Raw genomic sequence first — 16,801 nt, 5'->3', positions numbered from 1 at the left:
AGCCATTTGGCCTATGATATCTGCATTGGTGATTCAAATGAGCATTTCATGTCATGTCATTTTCCCACCTTCTCCCTGTAACCCTGCACATCCTTCCTTTTGAAGTTAATAGTCTAATTGAACTTTGAATGCTCCAATTAAACATGTCACCAATACACTCACAGTTAGTGCATTCCAGACTTAACCAACTTGCTGCTTTTTCCATAGAATAGATTGGAATCCCTAGTGTGGAAGCATGCCATTCGGCCCATCAAGTCCACATCCTTTGAATACTGTAAAGGAAATGGTCCTTGACAGCATTCTGGCAACAGTACTGAAGAGGAGCTCCAAATCTTCTTGTGCCCTAGTGAAGCTGTGCCAGTACAACTACAATACTGGCATCTACCCAACAATTTGGAAAATTGCCCAGGCATGTCCTCTACACAAAAGAAAAATAGGACAAATCCAACCTGGTCAATTACCGCCTCAACATTCATCAGGAAAGAGTTGGAAGCCATCATCAACCCACTGGCACTCAGTTTGGGTTCCACCACGTCTACTCAGCTCCTGACTTCTTCAGAGCTTTAGTTCAAACATGGACAAAAAAAGGTCTGAATTCCAGAGGTGAAATGACTATGACTGACCAGAATATCAAGGCCGCATTGGACAGTGTGTGGCATCAAGGGGTGGTAGCAAAACCAGTGTCAATGGTAATTGGGGGAAAAATAAATCACTCCATTGGTTGGAAACATAATTAGTATGAATGACAATGTTTGTGGTTATGGTTGCTGCAAGTCAGGCATCTCAGCTCCAGTACATCAGTGCAGGCATTCCTCAGGGTAGTGTCCTTGGCCCAATCATCTTCAGCTGCAGCATCCCTCCATTTTAAAGGAAGTAGGAGGAATGTTTGTTGATGATTGAACTATTGGTGTTGAATATCATGTAATATTTGAGACTTGACAAACAGTGAAGCAGTCCATGTGGAACTTAGCAAATCCTGTATGATATCCAGGTTTGTGGTGACACGTAGCATGTAATATTCATGCCACACAAATGCTGGCAATGATCTTCAGCGAGAGAGAATCTAACCATTGCCCAATGACATTTGATGGATTACTATCACTGAATTCCCCCACTATCAATGTCCTGGGGATTATGATTGACCAAAAACTCAACTGGAATAGCCATATTAATACTATGGCTATGGAGGCAGATCAGAGACTAAGAATGCTGCAGTGACTAACTCATTTCCTGATTCTCAGAGCCCATCCACCATCTACAAAGCATAACTCAGGAGTATGATGGAATACTCTAAACATGCCTGGATGAGTGCAGCTCAAACAAGCCTCAGTAAGCTTGCCATCGTTCAGAACAAAGCAGCCCACTTACCTAGCACCATATCCATTCCCTCCACCACTAAAACATAGTAGCAGCAGCTTGTACCCATCTACAATATACAATGCAGAAATTTACTGAGGCTCCTTAATCAGCACCTTCTAAATCAACAGCCACTACCACAAAGAAGGGCAAGATCAGCAAACACATCTGAATACTACCACCTGTAAGTTCCCCTCCAAGCCACTTAGTGTGCAGACTTGGAAACAAATTGTTATCCCCTCCGTGTCTCTGGAACGTAAAGCCTTCCCAACAGTACTGAGGGTCTACCTATACCAAATGGGCTGCAGCAATCCAAAAAGGCAGCACACCACAATTTTCCGAACAGTAATTAGGAATGGGCAATAATTGCTGGCCCAGCCATTGACACCCACATCCCATGGATAAATGAACAAAACAGAAAAACAAAAAGACTGTAAAGCACTATGGAACATCCTGCAAGTACAATTCCTTTCCCACATCATTAGAATTGATTCCTAGGACTAGCAATTTTAAAATTTACTTTCTAGGAATGCTGGTATCACTTTCAAAGTCAGCATTTATTGTCCATCCCTTAGTGACTCGAACAGAGTGGTTTGCTAGACCATTTCAGAGGACCGTTAAGAGTCAAACATAATTCTGAGGAACTAGTGTCACATGTAGATTAGACCAGGTAAGGACGACTGATTTCCTCCTGTAAAAAGGACATTAGTGAACTAAATGGTTTTTCTGACAAAATTAAATTCTCTGTTGCCATACTGCATTTGAATCCATGTTTCCAGAGCATTTGCTGGAGATCTTGGATTCAGTCCAGTAGCATTTCATTCAATCACTAATTCCCCACTGATTGAACTTCACACTCAATAATCTGATTATTTCCTCTACTGTATACAATCTCCTCTTTGTCTCCCAAATCTTTTCCCCCTTCCCCAGATTTCTCCAATCCTGCAACCTTCTCTTGTTCTGTCCACTCACTGTAGCTTGTACAATGATCTTCTGTAGTCTCTCCACTCCATCATCATCTTCCAAATCTTCTGAACTCTTCAGTCCATTGCCTAATTTCTACAGCTCCTTCTACAATATTCTTCCCTGCTCCCTCAACCTTTCTAATACCTGACTCTTCCATTGCACTCTAATCAACACCCTGGTGCCAAACACCTATCCTCCTAATAGCCAACTAGGATTCCTCTCAAGCTCAGGTTGTAAATTTGCTCACTGAGCTGGCAGGTTTGTTTTCAGATATTTCATCACCATGCTAGGTAACATCATCTGGTGAAGCACTGGTGTTCTGTTCCACTTTCTATTTGTGTGTCTTGGTCTGTTAAGATGGGTGATATCATTCCAGTTCTTTTTCTCAAAGATTGGTAAATAGGGTCCAAATTGATGTGTTTATTGATAGAGTTCTGGTTTGAATGCCAGGCCTCTAGGCATGCACGGGAATTCCTGTAACAAATCAGCTTTTCAATGGCAAATGTTTCAACTGAAAATACAAACCAGCAATCTTTAAACAAGTATGCAGTTGATTTGTATGCATTGTATCCCTACAATGTTATTAAGCAAATGACTACTAGCGCATACCAGTCCCTCAAAGTAGTCTTCATCAGCTTCAATTGGACTATTTTCCAACTGACTTAACGAGAGGCCACCTGTTCAAATTAAAAGTGAAAAAAAAATAAACAATCATAATTTTAAAACTTTAGAAAATAGCCCTTTGAAGAAGGCAGACTGTGACAAAATGTAGTTTACAATTTGTTTCTTCAATTTTCTAAATCACACATGGTTGTTGAAAACCAGTTTATCAGAAATTCATATCCCAGTTAGGTTTCTAACAATGTTGCAATATTATTGTAGTCAATAACCTTGAAAATAAGAATCTAAGGGAAAGATTGAATTTGAAGACAAATGTTTTGAGGATTTTCTTGAATAGGTGTCTAGATTGGTATATTTCTGCTTGCTACTGGTGTTGCCATCATTTTGAAAATTTTTATGTACATGGCATTTTCAAATTTATATGTCAGTTTTAAATAAGACCATAATATATCAGAGCTGAGGTTAGGCCATTCAGCCCATCAAGTCTGCTCTGCCATTCAATCATGGCTGATAAATTTCTCATCCCCATTCTCCCACTTTCTCCCCATAACTAAGTGACTCAGATCACTTCTGTAGTTGGTAAGAATTTTTAAAAACTACTTAAGTATAGTATGTTTTTGCACAAAATTTACAAACTGTTTATTATGTTTATAATGAAGATTTAAAGGATGATGATGTGCTACTTCTGGTGTCACATATTCAGATATGATTGGAATAAATTTGCTTGGCTGATTTAATTAGATCTCAGGTAACGTGTTATTCTGCAACCTTTTGAAACATAAAGAGAATCCAGTGAAGGCATTGAGTGGAAGCAACAACTGAAATGTAATTAATAAAATGTTGTGCGTTTCTTTTCATGGTAGCTATGAACCTTACTTATATACCAGGTTGTGAAAACATGCATTCAAAAGTCTCACTTACAAGAGCAGTCTAAAGCTGCTGCACATACATTGAGGACCTAAAGTATAAATAAGATCAAATGGCAAACAGTGACTTCAACAACCCACAATATCACGGTACCAGAGTCCTCACCTAGTGACTATGCTCTAAAGTGCTTCTTTTTCAGTTCTCCATTCACACTATTATTGTCTCCTTTAATTTAGTTTCCACTGTAAGACATCCTGCTTCCTAGGAGAGAAGGTTATGTTTGCAATTTTTTCCCAGTCCTTTGCCACTGCCATTCTTGTGGCATCATTAGGAGAGGTAATGGGAAAATCATGCTCTTCCTTCCTTTAGGGACATACCTAATCACGAATCTCACAATAAACTGAATGCAATTAAAAATTATTTGTGTAAACCTACATTGGACAATCTGGTTGAAAATATTGATTTCAACTAGAATTTATAAGGGAGGGCTTCAACTGAAAATCCAACTGATGTATCATTTCAAAATGTGAGAACTAAATTAATTTATTTCAGAATTATTTACTTTGTAAGTTTCAGGGTCCTTGATTTAATGACTCATCAGTACTACCAACATTAGAGTAGTACTAATGGTTTACTGTAAAGTTGCAGCCTAGATGATGGCCTTATGGTGTGCTCCACTAGTTAGGCCTGCTTATCTTTGTTAGTTTTTAAAAATATTTTACCCACAAGTGACTGGAAATTAGTTAATAATGGTATAAAGGAGCAACAGGGCATCTGGGGCTCAGTTCATAAGCAAAGAGACATTTTGCCCACTTTCAGAAGTTTTATTGCTGCATCGAAAAAGAAAGTTGGATAATCTCTGGGAGCCTCCCACACTAGTCTCCTGTAGGAGAGGGGCCTTCCTGATGTGGAAGTCTCACAAGAGACACCCCATTGGTAACAGCTGAACCAGCAACAAAATGCTTCCAATGCTCCTCAGCTATACTAATACACACAATCCCAATCAATAGGGCCTATCTGCACGGAATGGCTTTTTCTCCAAAATTCAGCTAATCTTATTGAGTCACCCTCACATTGGCACAGCAGCCTCAACTGTGGCTGTTGTGATACCACTTTAAGGGAAGGTGCAAATAATGTTCATGTTATCGAGGAACCAGGAAGCAAAGCAATATGTGACCAGTAGTCTTCTAGTTCCAACCATTGCAGTGAATAATAGTAATTGCTGAATTTGTAGAGTAAGCTTGTTTTATCTGTATAATTCTTAATCACATGTGTAATTAATTTTAATTTACATAATTTATAGACATCAAATAAATTGAATCTACTTATATAGTTTATCAATTGTGTGTGCATGAGAGGTCGGAGAGTTGTGTGTAAAGAAACCAGTAGCACACCATCATTAGTCGCAATGCAAAACTGGTTTGGTTATTCTGGTAACCCTTGTGACAGCCATTTGTTGGTGACCACTGCTAGTAAAATGCCATGCCAGCATCCCAAAATCTGCTGGAGCTGGGTCCTCCTTTGTTTTCTGTCGAGCAATGGTTCTCAAACCTGAACTGAAAAATTCAGCCCAATATCTGTTCTGTGGTATAAGTTGCAGGCTGATTTGCGCAAAAATAAGTATCATTCTTCAGTAAAATAGGGGGCAACATATTCACTCACAGGATGAGAGCATCACTGGCTAAGTCAACATTTAATTTCAACCCTTAATGCCCAGTGGACAGTTAAGAATTAACCACATTGCTGTGGGTCTGTGGTCTCATGTAGGCCAGACCATGTAAAGACAAAGATCTCTTTCTCTAAAAGGAGATTAGTAAATCAGATGGGTCAATTGACAATAGTTTCAAAGTCATCATTAGAATTTTAATTCCAAATTTTTACTGAATTTAATAATTCCAACATCTGCCATGGCAGGATTTAAACTCAGCTCCCCAGACCATCACCTGGTTTGCTAGATTAATACTCTAGTCATAATAATAGTCCAGCCACCACCTCCCATAGGTAGCAGAAGAGAAGGTGGAAACGTTGTGGTACTTCCAGTAAGGTGAGATGGATGTATATGTACATAACATTTGAGAGTCCAATCAAAAGTACATAGATAAAGTAAATGATTCCAGTTTCTTAGCGTATCCTTAAGATGAGTAAACATCTGACATAGATGGTGTCAGCACGAAGGAGAACACAAGTGGTTGCATGAGTCTAATTTATGTCTTTCACTAAACTTTAAAATTGCACTGCCCTGCTATGATCTCTCCAATATTCTATAATATTCTATAATACTCTCCAATATTCTCCAATACTGGATTAGTGGTGCTGGAAGAGCACAGCAGTTCAGGCAGCATCCAACGAGCAGCGAAATCGACGTTTCGGGCAAAAGCCCTTCATCAGGAATAAAGGCAGTGAGCCTGAAGCGTGGAGAGATAAGCTAGAGGAGGGTGGGGGTGGGGAGAGAGTAGCATGGAGTACAATGGGTGAGTGGGGGAGGAGATGAAGGTGATAGGTCAAGGAGGAGAGGGTGGAGTGGATAGGTGGAAAAGAAGATAGGCAGGTCGGACAAGTCCGGACAAGTCAAGGAGACAGTTACTGAGCTGGAAGTTTGAAACTAGGATGAGGTGGGGGAAGGGGAAATGAGGAAGCTGTTGAAGTCCACATTGATGCCCTGGGGTTGAAGTGTTCCAAGGCGGAAGATGAGGCATTCTTCCTCCAGGCGTCTGGTGGTGAGGGAGCGGCGGTGAAGGAGGCCCAGGACCTCCATGTCCTTGGCAGAGTGGGAGGGGGAGTTGAAATGTTGGGCCACGGGGCTGTGTGGTTGATTGGTGCGGGTGTCTCGGAGATGTTCCCTAAAGCGCTCTGCTACGAGGTGCCCAGTCTCCCCAATGTAGAGGAGACCACATCGGGAGCAACGGATACAATAAATAATATTAGTGGATGTGCAGGTGAAACTTTGATGGATGTGGAAGGCTCCTTTAGGGCCTTGGATAGAGGTGAGGGAGGAGGTGTGGGCACAGGTTTTACAGTTCCTGCGGTGGCAGGGGAAAGTGCCAGAATGGGAGGGTGGGTCGTAGGGGGGTGTGGACCTGACCAGGTAGTCACGGAGGGAACGGTCTTTGCGGATGGCGGAAAGGGGTGGGGAGGGAAATATATCCCTGGTAGTGGGGTCTTTTTGGAGGTGGCGGAAATGTCGGCGGATGATTTGGTTGATGCGAAGGTTTGTAGGGTCGAAGGTGAGCACCAGGGGCGTTCTGTCCTTGTTACGGTTGGAGGGGTGGGGTCTGAGGGCGGAGGTTTGGGATGTGGACGAGATGCGTTGGAGGGCATCTTTAACCACGTGGGAAGGGAAATTGCGGTCTCTAATATTCTCCAATAACCTGTTGGACTATAAACTGATGTTGTGTGATTTTTAACTCCAATATTCTAAGAGGAGCAAAGGATTAATTTATGACTGCATTTTTTTGGGCAATGTTTGACTATTCTTGCTAATGGTCCCATTAAACTAGTCTTGGCCTGGAAGTTATGGGCAAGTACAACTTGAAGAGAGACAGTCAGAGAAGTGCCTGTGGTTGAAGTGAGGTGCAGGTCGATTTGTAACATATGACTTATCTCTAAGAAATTTTTTAAGCAAAACGTCTACAGCCACAGTTGCATGGATAAATACAGAATTCTTTCCCTCCCATAATTTAACACTATTCTTTGTGCATTATATCAGCATTGCTCTATTTATGCTGAATTGAATACATTTCCAAAACTTTCAATCAAAAGTTTTGCATGTAGAATAACTTCTTGCCTTCAATATAAATACACAGTCCATGTGTGTGCATGCCCTGTGATTCCTACTGCATTGATTCTTCAATAATGCAACTGAGATTTTAAATCTAGACTTCAGCTCCTCCAAGGTGCTCCCTAAAGGATATTCTGCAATCTAACCGCTGTAAGACTTGCTTTAGTACAAATCCCTTTTTGTGAATGCTTGTCCTTTAAGCTGAATCAAGTTAGTCCGACTGGGTAAACTCTGAACCAGAAAATGTTTGATGGTGGAGATTTAACCATGAAAAAGGCTATTTGTTTCCTATTTTGTAAAAGTTCATGTTTTTGTCCTGTCAATCCTGTCAATTAGTACAGTTTAAAATTAGATCTTCAAATTTGTGAAGAGAACTACCTATAGAAACTTGTAACAGTAATTACAGTGAATCAAGGCTACACAGTATAGGTATTGAGGCTGTAAGTAGATCACTCTACAGATAATTTTATTACATGGACATAATTTTACCATTCTACATGAAATTTTTGAGAGAATCTACAATTTAGGGATGGAACTATGAATATGTTCCTGTTAGAGTGAAAGGAAAGGCTGGAAAGATTAGGGAACAATGGATGAGTAGTAAAGATATGAGGTTGTAATCACAAATAAAAAAATGTTTCTTATCTATCAACAACTGGGATCAAATGAATCTCTTTAACAGTATTAAAGGTGTAGGGGCATTCTTAAAAGGGAAGTCAGGAAGGCAAAGAGGGAATATGAGATAACCTTGGCAGATAAAGTTAAAGATAATCCAAAGAGATTTTATTAGTACATAAAAAGCAAAACAGCAACTAGAGAGAGAGTAGGGCCCCTTAAAGATCAATGAAGTCACCTTTGTGTCAAATCTCAGGAGCTGGGAGAGATATTAAATTAATATTTCGTCAGCTTTTACTACGTAGAAAGAAATTGAGATTAGAGAACTTAAGGAAATAAATATTGATGTTTTGAAAACAGTTCACATTACAGAAGAGAAAGTGCTAAAGGTTTTAGAAAACATAACGGTAGATAAATCTGTGACCTGATATAGTGTATCTCAGAATGTTGTGGAAAGTTGAGGGGGAAATTGCAGGGCCCCTAGCAGAAACATTTGTATTATCTATGAGCATGGCTGAGGTGCCAGAGGACGATTGGGTAGCTAATGCTGTTGTGCCTTTATTAAAGAAGGGCAGTAAGATTGAGCCTGGAGAACTGTAGACCAGAGTCGGACATTGGTGGTAGTTACGTTGTTGGAGGTGATTCTGAAATATAGGATTTACGTGCATTTAGAGAGGCAAAGAATGATTAGGGATAGTCAGCTTGACTTTGTGCGAGGCAAATCATGTCACACAAACTAGAATTTCTTTGAGGAAGTAATCAAAAAGATTGATGAGGGCAGAGCAGTAGATGTTGTTTACTTGGACGTTCATAAAGCCTCTGCAATACACTAATTAATAAAGTTAGACAACATGGGATTCAGGATGAGTTTGCCAATTGTTTACAAAATTGGCTTGACAGTAGGAGACAGGTGGTCATGGAGAGTCGTTTTTTGGACTGGAGGCCTGTGACCAGCAGTGTTCCACAGGGATCAGTACTGGATCCACATTTGTTTGTCATTAACTTAAGTGATTTGGATGGGAATATAGGAGGCATTGTTAGTAAGTCTACGGATGACACCAAAATTGGTGGTATGGCAGATAGTGAAGATTATCTAAGAGATACAAAAAGCGATATTGATCAATTGGCTCAATGGGCTGAGGATAAATGCAAGGTGTTGCATTTTGGCGAAACAGACAAAGGCAGTACTTATTAATGGTAGAGCATTGGCTAGTGTTTTACAACAGAGAGACATGGTGGTTCAGGGACATAATTCTTTGAAATTTACATCACAGACGTACAGGGTGGTTAACACAGCATTTAGCATGCTTGCCTTTATTGATCACTCCTTTGAATATAGGAGTTGAGACATAAGTTGAGGTTGCACAGATCACTGGTTAGGCCTCTTCTGGAGTAGTCCGTGCAGTTCTGGTCATTCCGTGAAAGGAAGGCTATTATTAAACTGGAGAGGATTAAGAAAAGATTTACCAGGATGTTGCTGGGAGTGGAGGGTTTGAGTTATAGGAGAGGCTGGCTAGACTGGGACATTTTTCCATTGGATTGTAGGAGATTGAGGGGTGACCTTATAAAAGGTTTATAAAAAAATCATGAGGGATATAAATAAGGTAAATAGCAAGGATCTTTTCAGTAAGGTGTGGAGAGATCAAAACTAGGGAGCATATTTTTAAGTTGAAAGGAGAAAGATATAAAAAAGACATGAGGGGGAAATCCTTTTTTTTAAAACCACAGACGGTGGTTATGTATGGAATGAACTGCTGGTATTAGATTCAGGTACAGTTACAACATTTTAAAGACATTGGATATATATATATGAATAGGAAAGGTTTGGAGGGATGTGGGCCAAACACAGGCAGATGGGACTAGTTTAGTTTGTGAACATGGTCAGCATGGACATGATGGACTGAAGGTTCTGTATCCTGTATTCTTATGACCATATGGTATAACATTTTAACTAAGTTGAGCCTGGAATTAAAAGTGATTTCAACATCGTCCACCTTGAGTGGGCATGATTTGCATTCCATTGTAATCCTGTTTATAAATTTACCTGAGCTAAAGTATCTTGATGGTTCTGGATGCAAGTCTGCTCACCGAGCTGGAAGGTTTGTTGTCAGACATTTCGTCCCCTTACTGGTTAACATCATCATCATTAATATCATCAAATTCCTTGAAGCATGGCACTCCAACCGGAACTCTATCAATAAACACTTCAATTTGGACCCCATCTACCATCCTCTGAGAAAAATAACTGGAAATGACATCACCCACCCAAAGAAACCTAAAAACACAAATAGAAAGCGGGACATACCACCAGTGCTTCATCGGAGGCTAACTGATGATGATACCTAGTATGGTGACAAAACATCTAACAACAAACCTTCCAGCTCAGCGAGCAGACTTATATCCAGAACCTCAACCTGAGCTACAAATCTTTTCAAAAATTGGTTTGTGATGGGTTCTTAGAAAAGTGCATATTAAATGTTCTTTCATCATTGGAACCTAGGTTTGAATCTAGTTGAAAATGAAATCTAATTCAAAATGATGAGTTTACCTGCCATTTTAGTTTTGAATACTTCAACTTTTGCACTCAGCTTGTCGCGTTCAAGAGTGATATGCTTGTTAACTTCTAACAGAGTGGTATACTCCTGTTTCATCTGAAAATATTGCTTCTGGAGGCTTTCATTCTACAGGAGTAAACACATTTATAAATAAAGAGCTGAGAATACTAACATTCCACAACTCTTTGTACTTCTACATTTGGAAACAGAAATTTTATTTCTTTTTGAGGAATTACAGAATTAAAAGGAGATGAGTATTCATCCAATCCACATTGGGTGACCCAAAATACCTTAGACATTTGAAATCTTGCTGCCAATGAGACTCTTAAAACTATAACAGACTTTTAAAAAAAAATGTAATTGCTAATACTTATTCCATGCATCAAAGAATATGATTAGGCAATTGTTTGATTTAGTTTTTATAATCCTCAACAGTGCCACTTAACACCAGGCGTTTTTTTTGTTTGCAAATCACAAGGGTCATGGATAGGGTAATTAGACAAGATCTTTTCTCTTGGGTGGGGGATAGGTTTACCAGTGAGAGGGGACAAATTCAAAAGGGACCTTAGGGGCAACTTTTTCACTTAGAGAGTGGTGAAGGTTGGTACAAATACATCTGGATGAGTATATGAATAGGATGGGTTCAGAGGAATATAGGCCAAGTGCTGGCAAATGGGACTAGATTAGGTTAGGATATCTGGTCAGCATGGATGAATTGGACTGAAGGATCTGTTTCGATGCTGTACATCTGTATGACTCTATAAAGAAAGAATTCCGACTTGAGCTAAGCAGCCTAGTGTCATTGAATTTCTCTCATGCTACACAATAGAGTTCTCTCACTTGGTTCTGCACTAAATGATTTTCTAACCTTTATCAACAAAGTATCTGTCAATATGTTCTTCCACAGTTGTTCTGTGTGGTTGTTATTAACTATTCTTTCCACTGGATTTGAAGAATGGAATATGTGAAACATTATCATTAAGCCTCTACATAGGAAAGAAATAGGGAAAATTACACAAGACAGAATCTTAAAACGTGAGCAATGGTGAAAAGTGAGACAGAATTGCATGAGATGCTGGCGAGGTTTATCTCCATAAAAACTATAAGAAATAGGCACGAGTAGGCTGTTCAGTCCCACAAGGCTACTCCATCATTCAACAGAATCATGGTTCATCTGACATTCCTCACATTCACTTTCTGTACTGCTCAAAAATCAATCACAACCTTAAATGTACAAAAGGACTTAGCCCCAATAAAAGTATTTACAGCAAGGAGTTCTAAAGACACCCAACCCTCATAGAAGAAAGTTTCTTCATTGGAGTCTTAAATTGGCACCCCTTAATTCTGTGACAATGCCGTGTGATCCTAGACTCTCCACTGAAGGGAAACAGCTCTCCTTTCAGCACTCATCCTGTTGTTAGCCAGGCTACTGCAGAGAGAGAGAGACAGGGAGATCCTGAAAAGAAGACATGCTCCTGAAAATGCGACGTTAGCCAGGAAGCTGCAGAGACACAGGGGTACCAGTCGCTAACAGGGGCTAAGAGTGCTCAGTACGGTATATAAAAAAAACTGCTGACACACAGGAGAAAACAGTTTGTGAACGGAGAATGAACGGAGTCCAGGTATACTGTTGGTACCAACCATATTCTTCAGATAAAAGTACAAAAGATAAGGTAATGCAGAAGGCTTATTTGGACAAGGGGCAATGAGGTAATGCTACCCAGCTCCTTGGACTGGAGCCAATAAGGTAAAGACATGCGATTAGCAGATGAGCCTTAGCTAGTGGGAAAAAGACACCAAAACTCAAGAAAGATAAGGAAAGAGGATAAAAGAAGACCCTCGACTGTATACTGGCAGCAACAACCGTAGAGACTCACCATCGCAGAAGTAAAACCCTACATCAGGGACATGGAGAGACAGCGCCAGAGAGCGAGCAGCATTAGCCCTCCTCAGCAGCAGCAAAACAGTTATCCAGATCGGGTATTATCTTTTGTGTTCTGTGACTACTCTGAGAGTGCCAGGGTACTCGAATGGGTGTATAAATAGGTTTTTAATTCAGTTTGTGGGAAAACATATAAGCTCTAGTTTGTAAGAGAACGTATAAAAGACAAGTGCATGGTTTAACACATTAATAAAGTAACTTGTGAAGTTATAAGAATTGACACTTCTCTCTGCACAAACCAGCAGCTGCAGCTGGCAATTGCTGGATTCAGACAGCAGCTGGTGGTTGCTGGAGTCAAACAGACATCAACACTGTCAAGCTCCTTAAGAATGCTATATGTTTCAATGCGATGATCTCCCATTAGATTAGATTAGATTACATTACAGTGTGGAAACAGGCCCTTCGGCCCAACAAGTCCACACCGCCCCACCGAAGCGCAACCCACCCATCCCCCTACATTTACCCCTTACCTAACACTACGGGCAATTTAGCATGGCCAATTCACCCTGACCTGCACATCTTTGGACTGTGGGAGGAAACTGGAGCACCCAGAGGAAACCCACGCAGACACGGGGAGAATGTGCAAACTCCACACAGTCAGTCACCTGAGTCAGGAATTGAACCCAGGTCCCTGGCGCTGTGAGGCAGCAGTGCTAACCACTGTGCCACCATGCCGCCCATTCTTCTAGACTTCAATGAACAAAGTCCCAAACTGTTTAACCTTTACTCACAAGGCAATCCCTCCATACCAGTGATTATTTAGTGAATCTTCTCCAAACTGTCTCCAACAATATCTTCCTTTAAATAAAAAAAAGAACTGTTCACATTATTCCAGATGTGATCTCACCAGCACCTTATACAGTAACAGTAGGACTTCCTACTCTTACACTCCAACCCCCTTGAAATAAGGTCTAACATTCCGTGAGCCGTATTCCTGCTGCACTGCACAATCTTCAAGACTCAGAAGTGTCACATAAATGTCTTTTTCTTTCAGATGATAGCTTAACTGCTGTACATTTATGTTTTAATATGTTTAAAAATGTAATTTTGTTTGAAAATTTTTAGCCATAGAGAAGTCATGTTTTTCTTCTGTACAGTGAAAACAGAGTTAACATTTTGGAGGGGTCAGGTGGGGATGCTGTGGTTTGATGATTTGCTGGTCTCTGAATAGCTGGCCTTGATATCATAGTGTGAAGGGGAATCTCCGATGGACATAAGGGTATACAAAGAAGGTCTGTACCCTTATCTAAACACTAGCCCATGCAGCTAGAGCTGCCTGGCTTCTCAAATGACATGGACCTTACCCTAATGTAGGTTTTTTAAAAAAAGTAGCAGGAGGAGGCCCTTAAGTGGTTGCATGTCCCGTGTAAAATTTCATACATGTTTTTAGGGGGCTGGTGGGAGGACAATGGGAATTTGAAATGCAGGATTTTATGTGGTCCCCACCATCAAATCTACCAGCAGGGGAGGATAAATTTAATTAAGGCTGGGGCGTTGGAGACTGAGAGGTGACCCTATAGAGGTCTATAAGATCATGAGGGGCACAGACAGGGTAAATAAACAAGATCTTTTCCCTGGAGTGGGGGAGTCCAAAACTAGAGGGTATAGGTTTTAGGTGAGAGGAGAAAGATTTAAAAGGATCCTGTGGGGCAACTTTTTCACAGAATCAGCTGCTAGTGGAAGTGGTGGAGGCTGGTACAATTACAACATTTAAAAGGCATTGGGATGGATATATGAATAGGAAGAGTTTGGAGAGGTATGAGCCAAATGCTGGCAAATGGGACTAGACTTATTTAGGATACCTGGTCAGCATGGATGAGTTGGACCAAAGGGTCTGTGTCTGTGCTATACATCTCAATGACTCTATAACTAACTTAGTGCAACGATTTCTGACTCAACCCAATATGCCCTAATTTGATTGTCTGAACTACTTTGCAATTCCCTATAACTTGGTCCAGTTTTGCCCTAGTTGAAAAAAAAGTTTGAAATTAACAATCAGGATGTAGTATGAAAACATGATATTCATATGGCACAAAGATTTATAACATATTCAAATCCAAGAAAGCACAGCACCATACAGAATGCTTGCAAAGCACACTTTAAATGTGGTAAACATACCTTTTCACTCAGCTCATTATAGTTTTTATCCAAAACCTCAAAATCCCTTCTGGGAATCACATCCCCATACTCTGCCTTCATTGCATTTAGCTCCACTTGCAATGCCTTGAGGTCTTCACGAGCCACCTTTAGAGCCAGCTTCAGCTTTACTGTGTCCTCAACTGCTTCAGCTTTCAAAAAGAAAACAAAATTAACCTACTTAAAAGGGAAATGGTCTTACTAGTGCAGGCACAAAGTTACTATAATTAATACCTATCAAATCACATAACTACTCAAGATTTCAGAAGTACTTATTTGAACAAAATTAATCAGATAGTAACCTGAAACTGTTTAATTGGTATTTGAAGACAGGCCAACAAGGTCAGACAATATTTTTGTCCACTATTTAAACTGCAACATTAATTAGCTTAAATAGATTAATTTTACAGTAAAAAGGCAGATAAGCAGTTCTTTCACTACTAATTACTGTCATTAATCAGTAGTCAGTCAGTAACATAATTTCCATTTTGGTTTGGTGAAATCAGTTCTATTCTAATGAATACACTTTAACATGGATTGACGTTTGGAACTACAATGTGCTAATTTTTCCTAAATTGTACTCTGGATAAAACATCTACATAAAATTACAGTTTTTAAAAAATACATTTGCAGGTCAATAAAGTGACTATGTAACAAGAACCATGTTGTACTAAGGAGTTAATCAATAAACTAGAAGCTTAAAGTATTTTGGTGACCATTCTTCCCAAAAGATAATATTTTTCTTCGACACCCATCATATAATTCAAGCATCCTATTTAAGTTACACACAATCAACGGGGCCAGTTTTGCTCTTCATAAAGTACACCTCACGTCTCACATTCTGTTCCTATGTTTACTGTCCAATTCCAATTTGCAAATCCAAGATCGAGTGATCCTAATGGATAGTGATGGATTTAACTAGTTTAAACTGTCACATCAAAATTAATTTTATTTAAGGTTTTTGAGAAAATTTGTAACTTGGGTTGTGGATGAGATTATTGGTCAGCTCATCGAGCTGGTTGGTTTACACACAGACATTTAGTCACCCTGCTAGGTAACATCAGCAGCCTTCCGATGAAGAGTTGTTGTGCTACGCTGCTCATTATTTATCTGATCCGGTCTGTTATGGTGGGTTGTCTCACTTCTAGTCCTGCTCCACAGTGGCTTGTGAATGGGATCTATTTCTACACGTCTGTTGATAGCTTTCCAGGTTGAAAACTAGGAGTCTAGAAATTCCCATGCGTGTCTTTGCATGACTTGTCCCAAGATGATTATGTTATCTCATTGAATTGATGGCACTCCTTGTCTGAGTGTATGGAGATGAGTGAGAATTTGTCGTGTCGTTTTTCTGCCAGTTGGTGTTCGTGTATTCTGGTATCTACTCTCCTTCCAGTCTGTCTGATGTCGTGTTTGTGGCAGTCACTGCATGGAATTTTGTATATTATGTTGGTTCTGTATGTTACAGGTATGGGGTCTTTTATCCTTGACAGCAATTGGCACAGTGTGGCTGTCAAGGTCAAAGACACACATGAGAGTTTCTAGACTCCCGGTTCTCAACCTGGAACACTATCAACAGACATGTAGAAATGGATGCAACAGGCAAGCCGCTGCAGAGCAGGTCTGGAAATGAGACACCAACTATTACAGACTGGGTCACATAAATAATGAGCGGAGTAGCACAACAATGCTTCATCAGAAGGCGTGCTGATGATCTTACCTAGCAGGGTGACAAAACGTCTACATATAAACCAACCAGCTCGACAAGCAGACCAACAATCTTAACTTCATTTTGTTCCTTATCCAGCTGGAACCAAAATACCCAGTGAGGATTTATCCTACAGGGTATATAGAACTGGCTAAAAAGATATCCTTGTGCTAGATCTACTCTTCTCGGTTCTGAATATGAGCAGTTGACTAAGCCAAAAAAATCACCATTGCCTGAAGTATCAGACTACAAAACGTTTG

At 40.1% G+C, this 16,801-nt stretch overlaps 1 protein-coding gene across 1 annotated transcript in view; it reads right to left on the bottom strand.

Moving 5' to 3' along the window:
• The window catches only part of tsnaxip1 (translin-associated factor X interacting protein 1), a 59,460-nt gene that overhangs the window by 22,106 nt on the left and 20,553 nt on the right, over positions 1-16,801 (bottom strand). The window contains exons 8-10 of the mRNA XM_072547449.1: positions 14,819-14,988; positions 10,752-10,884; positions 2,932-2,999 (exon numbers count right to left, since the gene is read on the bottom strand). Coding sequence (XP_072403550.1) covers positions 2,932-2,999; positions 10,752-10,884; positions 14,819-14,988 — 371 coding nt within the window. The remainder of the gene's footprint in view (positions 1-2,931; positions 3,000-10,751; positions 10,885-14,818; positions 14,989-16,801) is intronic.

The sequence above is a fragment of the Chiloscyllium punctatum genome, chromosome 26 (assembly GCF_047496795.1).
Source record: "Chiloscyllium punctatum isolate Juve2018m chromosome 26, sChiPun1.3, whole genome shotgun sequence".
NCBI lineage: Eukaryota > Metazoa > Chordata > Chondrichthyes > Orectolobiformes > Hemiscylliidae > Chiloscyllium > Chiloscyllium punctatum.
Note: the sequence above shows the minus strand (reverse complement) of the source record. Positions and strands in the feature narration are given on the sequence as shown.